The sequence below is a fragment of the Nelumbo lutea genome, chromosome 1, assembly GCF_056320005.1.
Source record: "Nelumbo lutea isolate HS-2025 chromosome 1, American lotus-T2T, whole genome shotgun sequence".
Lineage (NCBI taxonomy): Eukaryota > Viridiplantae > Streptophyta > Magnoliopsida > Proteales > Nelumbonaceae > Nelumbo > Nelumbo lutea.
The window spans coordinates 187,183,985-187,191,136 of NC_142684.1; the positions used below are offsets into that span (position 1 = coordinate 187,183,985).

Below are 7,152 nucleotides of genomic sequence, written 5' to 3' on the forward strand. Positions count from 1 at the left end.
ATGTTGGCCTTATTTAGTTTATGGCCTATGGGAGAATGCATTTTGAAAGAACAGCGTTAAATGAGTTCAAAATTGGTTGATATAATGTGTTTTTAAAGAACCGGTTATTAATTATATAATATTATAATTGGTTCAGGTCCGGATAAGTTGAAAACCCAATTATTAGAAACATTTACACAGTCACACTAATCGAATCAGGGGCATATATTTAAAACATCTAATCAATATTTTGATTTTTTTTAAATACCAAACTAAAATCGAACCACATCAATTACTTGATCGGTTTGATTTTTCGATTGATTCGGTTAATGATAGTTCTTTCTAGTTTCAATAGATTAACCGGAACCAAACCAACGAATTCCATTAACAAGATTTGTTTGGTTCGATTTTCTGTTTTTTTATGAGTACCCACAAGATCTGCGGCTGTAGTGTTGTGCGTAGGTGTGACTAGTGAATAGCGCCTAGTGGGTAGCAGATCCAGCTTCAGTATTTTGCCTAGCCTTACATTCACATGTTAGTGAGGGGTAGGTGGACTGATACTATGCCCTATCAAATATCTGATTTGATCTCATTTTTTCTAGGGTTTCTAGCAGCAGATGAGGGCAACTTTTTGCCCTGAATATCAATAAAAGATTATATAACTTTATTTCAAAAATATCAAAGGAAGCGCAAGGCACTGTATCCTCTGTATCCGAATACACTGTTCATGCGAGAGACGGAGGAGGGAACAGGCAGCGTTCTCCTTCGCAGTTGTTGTTATCAAATTCAAAAGAGAAAAAAAACAAAAAAAAAAAAAACAAAAAAGATCCCAAATATCTAAATACATGGAATGAGGGGAGAAGGAAGAGAAAGCAAAAAAAACAAGGAAGTGGGTATGATAATGTTTGTATATCAGATAAAGCAATCGACAATAGGAGGCATCTTCCTCCCAAGCTGTAAATCCATCATTCTCCAAAGGCGTCAAATTCAAATCCAAACGCAAAACCCTCCTGCTACTGCTGGATCTCTTTAAAATAGCCGGCACTTGTGGGGCTGGCGGAGGCGGAGGTGGCGGTGTTGAGCCCGCCATCACCTCCTCGCATGTTTCCTCGCTTGCATGGAGATCACAGCTTCCGTTTCCGTAGATTCCCTCACCCGCCTCGACGGCACAGGCACCCGACACTCCTTTTCGCTGGACTGCTTTGCTATGCAGTTTGTTTCCCGACGAAACCTTGTCGGAGAACCTGGTCGTTGCTCCCCTTTCCTATAGAAGTTTCGGTAGAGATTGAACTGCGTTTACGGATGAATACAGATGGGGCTGTGAAGTCTCGGTGTACAGAAGGGAAAAAAAAGTTATTTTATTTTGATTATTTTATAAAAATATTATCTTTAATTGATATTCAGGGCAAAAAGTTGCCCTTATCTGCTAAAATCCCTTGTTTTTAAGCCGAGCCAACCGCCTGGCTCGAGATCTTTGTAGCCGCTCCCGGACCCTGAGTATCATCTTAACCGGCTAAATCCGGTTAACCAGTCCGACTGCGTTGTAACAGGCATGACCGTACGGTTAAGTCAGGTCGTTTCTTTGGCAGTTGGTAAGCATTTAGTGTGCCGTTGCTGTTGTTTCTCACTTCTTCAGTAAGCAGACTTCGATCTGGCGAAGTAGCTCAGAGGATAGAAGATAGAGCGGGCGTCTGTGCATTCGAGCTTCTCTTTTTTCTCTCGCATGTAATCAGATTGTTATACTTCGTTTTCCCATAGATCTGCGGTTCTTCACCAAATTGTAGCTCGCAATTCGAATCCTGAGAACCTCAATTTCCCATTATGGAGATTTTTGCAGTGCCAATCGACTGTATAATTGACTGCATGCATTTCGTGTCATTTTGACCAAATCGATGCTCTTATATAAGACTCGAAGAATTGGTAGCAGGTAGAGTGTAAAATCTTTTTTTTTTTTTGTCTATTTCTGGATGCATGCATTCTAGGAGCTTTGGATCCCCGGAAATTCTTGCATTTTGTACCATGTATAATTGCTAGGGTTACTTGGTCCGTTCGCTCGGTTTAATTTTTTTTTTTTTTGCAAAGCTCATAAATTTGTCTATTTGTTTTATTTTGCATGGCTGAAATTAGTGTAATTCTTGAATGGTTTTTGAACGGGGAATAAATGAGGGATTTGGGGTTTTGCTTTTCAATTAAGTTAATCCTAATCATTGGAAGAAGTTCAATCAGAGGATAAAGATTTTCGATTTTTTTCCTTTCTCCTTCAATTGGAGTTTCCCTTCGGGTGAGCTTCGATTTTTGTTTCATATCTCGAATGCCATTTGCTTCCAGCACTTCATATGAAAATTCAAATTTGACTTTTGATGGCTTAAAGTTTTAATTTCAGCCAAAAATTTAATGTCATTTTCATTTCAGAAGAACTTAAAAAATCTCGACCTATTTTTTTCTCAATCTGAAACAACTACATCCATTTAATATTATTGACCAAGCCCTTGATTTGGGGAGCTTTTGCATGAATTTCTTTTAGGTTCAACGCATTGAAATTCCCTTCATAATTTCATGAGGAAGATTCACCGTTCACTACATATATAATAAAAGAAGAAAAATAAAACAAAATAAAAAACCCTTTTTTTCGTTTCTCTCGAATTCGGTAGCTCCAATTGGAGTTTTGGATTCATTTGTGCTAATATTGCTCTTCAGGTTGGTTGGAAAAGGGAAATCTTTCAACACAAATTGATGGTCTTTGGTCTGCAATTCAACCAAATCTCATGATTTGCCAGATTTAGCTGAAACATTCAGGGGCCGGATTATAGTGGTTAAATTTCCTGCGTCACTCGTCTAATAAAATCAAGTCTACAGTCTACTTCAATATGGCGGTGAACTAAAAACTTGAGATCAAGAAAATGCTGGAACCCGAGTTGTGCTCTTCCCGTGTTCTGTCTCCTTTCCGTGAAGAAAGCGGTGACGAAGAGCTGTCTGTGCTTCCCCGGCACACGAAAGTTATTGTTACAGGGAACAACCGAACAAAATCTGTACTGGTGGGTCTACAAGGCGTCGTCAAAAAGGCTGTCGGACTCGGTGGTTGGCACTGGCTGGTAAGTTATTCTTTCTTCTTCTTCTTCTTTTTTTTTTTTAGCGAGATCTATGTTTAATTCTATTTATGCTTACCGTGTTGAAGTAATTCTCTTTTATTCTTTCACTTATAATTAGAATAGTATGCTTCCTTTAACAAACTGATGAATTTTTTAACAATTGGGTTCTGGCGTCCCCGTGAACCGAGAAAGATTCCTTGGTTGGAGCAAGGCAGTAAACTGGTGAATTTGTCTTGAAAGCAGAATTATATTCTATTGGCATTTCCATTAATAAACTAGGATTTTATGAATCCAGCTTCTGTAAGAGTAGTACAATTATGACGGGAATTAAGTTTGATAGGAAGGGAGAGTGAATTTTATTTATTCCTTCCTCTTATCCTAAAATTTCTTCTCTTTTATCCGCAAAAAGAAAAAAAAAAAGGCTTTGCAATGGGCTCCATGGCAGGTGATGGGTTTCAAATCCCGCCCGTTTTTTTTTTTTTAATATATTGGTGGATTGTTATTTGTAACTCCTATAATGGTCTACCTACTACGATAATTGAAGCTCTTTCAATTCGGCACTTATATTTGGTTGATGGATTGGTAAATCTATTAGGTTCTGAAAAATGGGGTTGAAGTTAAATTACAAAGGAATGCTTTAAGTGTACTGGAACCTCCCACTGGGAACGAAGAAGATGAAGATAATGACTTGGACAACTCCTACAGTAGCTCAGATATGGGTGAGAACATGCATAGTTTCAGCTGGCTTATTGTTTTACTTTATCAGGAAGAATTATTGTTATAGTAGATGAAACGGTAATTAAGTTAATATGGTTAAAACAAGTTGCTATATATGTTTTCTTTTATATATATATATGCAGCTAGTAGTATCGAGTTTCACAAATCAAGCAAGCCAAGAGTACGCCATGCACGACAGTGGATATCTTCATCAAAATTGAACCGAAGCAATTTCAGACAAGTACATGGGAATATTCATAAACCTCAATTGGTGAGATGTTTGGAAATAAGAAGCCATTTGTTTTTCTCTTCATTTTTTTTTCTGCGTCTTTTGTGGTGTTCATTCAATAACGAAACGAATTTTCCCTGAACCAGAAAGTCAACCTGGCTAGATTAGGATCAAACACATTGTGGAGATACTGTAGGCACTTCAAACTCGTGAGTTCCATGCACTATCCTTTCTTCTTCTTTGTCAGCATTACAATGGGTTTGTTTGTTATGCTGAAGCGTAAGTTGTCTAAAATTTTTTCTTCTAGGCGGCCATGAATCCCATTCCATCCAAGGAGCAAATGGTTGATTCTGTACGAAGGCACTTTTCATCTATGGTATTGGTTCTCTCACTTCTGTAGATCTCTTTTCTAATTTATCTTCATGCATGTCTATATGACAGTTGCTCATAGTTTTTTGGGTGTGTCATGTGCACAAAACAGCAAGTGGACGAGATTGATGCTATTGTGGGGTTCATTCACTCAGCCAAAAGATTGAAAGCAGTAGAGATATAGAAAGCGACTACTACAGCATCTGCACTCACAAACAGAAGGAAACAACTCAGATGATTTCCTTTGCCTGTAATATAGATATCAAACTAACCTATAAACTGCATTTAGGGTGATGATAGTCCAATCCATTGTGTCAAGTTCCTGTTTTTTCTTTACCAACTTAATGTAATATGGTGGTGTTTGGAACCGTGGGCACATAGTGCCAAATCCAATCATGTTTCATCTCATCATTTTATTTGGTTGATTGCTTACCTTTGATGAGTTGGATAGGCACTTAAAGCGTTTTCCCCAGAGGATAGTGGACCAATAATCAAATGCATGGGGCCATCTGTATAGAGTTCTGCTTTTTCATATTGCCACGTCAACAGATTTGTCAAGATGCAGCACATGAGAAAACGTATTCAGTAAATGAATCATAGTATACAATAAAATAAAGAGAATTTTTCATTAGTACTTTGGCTTAATGTCAGTTTGGTCCAATTTAGTGTTCAAAATTTCAAAACTTGTCAATCTAGTATCTACTTTTAAGTAGCATTTGAAAAATATATAAATGCTTTTCGAGTGTCATCTATTTTTTTTATTAATCATTCAAATATTGACAAAAAATTAAGAGTCCTAAACCTTTTCATCTTTTATTCAAGAAAGTTGGGTATAGAAGAAGCGAGGATTTGAGATTGTTAACTTTTTGTTAATGTTTGGATGGTTGATAAAGAAATTTAGATGACCTTTGAAGGGCATTGATGTCTTTTTCAAAGGTCATTTAACGGTTGGTTAATGGATGATTAATGGTAGGTATTGAATTGATATGTTTTGAAAGTTGAAGTACCAAATTGTTGCGGAATTAAAATAGAACTAGACCCAAAATTTAGGATACTAACTGGAAAATTTCCCTAAAATAAATGATATGCAAAGCCAATGAACGTGCAATAAAAGGAAAAACCACTCCAATCCATATTTCTATCTCAGTTCTAAGAATCACACACAACTGAACATAACATAACCATCAAGTTCAAGAATTAATGATCAATTCATCTACTAATAAATAATATCGATTTGCCAAGTGATCTCTCAATAATTAATTTTGCCAAATCAATTTGAGGCACAAACACAAGATGGGAAAGTGGAAGGACAAAAGGATTTCTGCCACCAAACACTAGTGTGGATGTTTCAAAGCAATCTTTAGTGTCTTAGAACAATGTAGTGTGTGCGGATATTTAAGTTGTAGGGTGTGTGGATTTGATTTGGTAATCGCCAGGTTGTCGCTTGGTGTCAGGAGTATTGGAATAGGAGGATTGACAGCTACCGCGAGGGTGACGGGTCGGCAAGGGAGTAGCAGAATCCTAGGTCTTCACCCTATTTATACTACTAATGTATAAATAGTAAAGGAAAATCATTTAAAATTCACCATAACTTTTCATAAATTCTCTTAAATTCATCATAACTTTAGCATCTAAAACTCATCATGATTCTTATTTACTATTTTACCCTCTCTTATAGTCGACCCAATTTATAATATCCTAAAATTACCCCATCATTTTTCAACCCTAAACCCTTAAGTTTGAAGGAAAAAGTGATGGGTGTTCTGGAAATTTTGTTTTTTTCTATGTGTTCACCACCGCTTCTAGTTAGGGAACCAGTAACATGTGGTTTTGGAACAAAAATCCATCCTCACGCTCAATGAAAAAATGAGTGCCCAAATTAAACAAAAATGAAAAAAAAATGAGGGTGAAATAACTGTTCAGAAGTTTGTTGAACGTTGAGAGTAAGAAGACTCTTTATTGGATGTTGAGAGGAAAGATTCATCCTTGGATGTTGAGAGCAAGTAAGACTCTCATCTCAACAAACAGAAATCTTATATGTGAAAGAAATTTGGGCGCTTACAGGCACTTCAGTCAAAAAATTGTTTAACAAGCTGATTCACTATTTAAGGGCAATTTGGTCATAAAACTTGCATTTAGGTTGAAGTGGACAATTTGGGTCAATGACTTTAATAGTCACGGTTAATTTTGGATAATTAATTTAAATACCAGTTTTTCAAATTTCAAACTGATACAATAAAATGTATACTAAGAGTAGAGGTGTAAAATAGATTGTATCGGGGGCCAGCATGGCACGCTTGTGCCAAATCGCAAACAGCACGGCCTGATTTACATCTCAGCTGCGGGAGTGGGACTGGAAAGAGGGAGAGAGAGTAGAACTATGTCAAAACAGGTGGCATGGTGTTGTCAATTTGTCACTTTTTTTTTTTAGCCTTTAAAATTAACGGATAGAGATAGGCTCATGGGCCCTTATCCTCTACAGTTCTACTCGGCCAATCACGACACAGACACACCACCAAATCCCGTAGTGGATTCTAAATTTATCTTGGGACTCTTATAACTTACAACGTGGCAGATATTCTGAAGATCAGGATCTGATATCCATCACCGGATGGTCCCCACACCGACACTGAGAGCGCTGATTAGAAGTTGGTTAGTGCCCGTCACGCCGTCGTTTTACTCGGATGCTTTGCAAAACTTCTTGCCGCGCCCGAGTATTTGATACATAAATGCATTTTGAAGTTTCTCACCTTTGAGGTGAGAATTCAT

General features: G+C 37.3%; 1 protein-coding gene across 1 annotated transcript; it reads left to right on the forward strand.

Moving 5' to 3' along the window:
* Window positions 1–580: 580 nt before the first annotated feature.
* LOC148879876 (uncharacterized) lies at window positions 581–4,791 on the forward strand. The gene is made up of 7 exons (XM_088961595.1): window positions 581–1,906; window positions 2,677–3,071; window positions 3,664–3,787; window positions 3,929–4,056; window positions 4,161–4,223; window positions 4,322–4,390; window positions 4,496–4,791. Exons 2-7 carry the CDS (start codon window positions 2,880–2,882, stop codon window positions 4,565–4,567), a joined length of 648 nt encoding a protein of 215 aa, XP_088817721.1. The 5' UTR covers window positions 581–1,906; window positions 2,677–2,879; the 3' UTR covers window positions 4,568–4,791.
* Window positions 4,792–7,152: the final 2,361 nt, after the last annotated feature.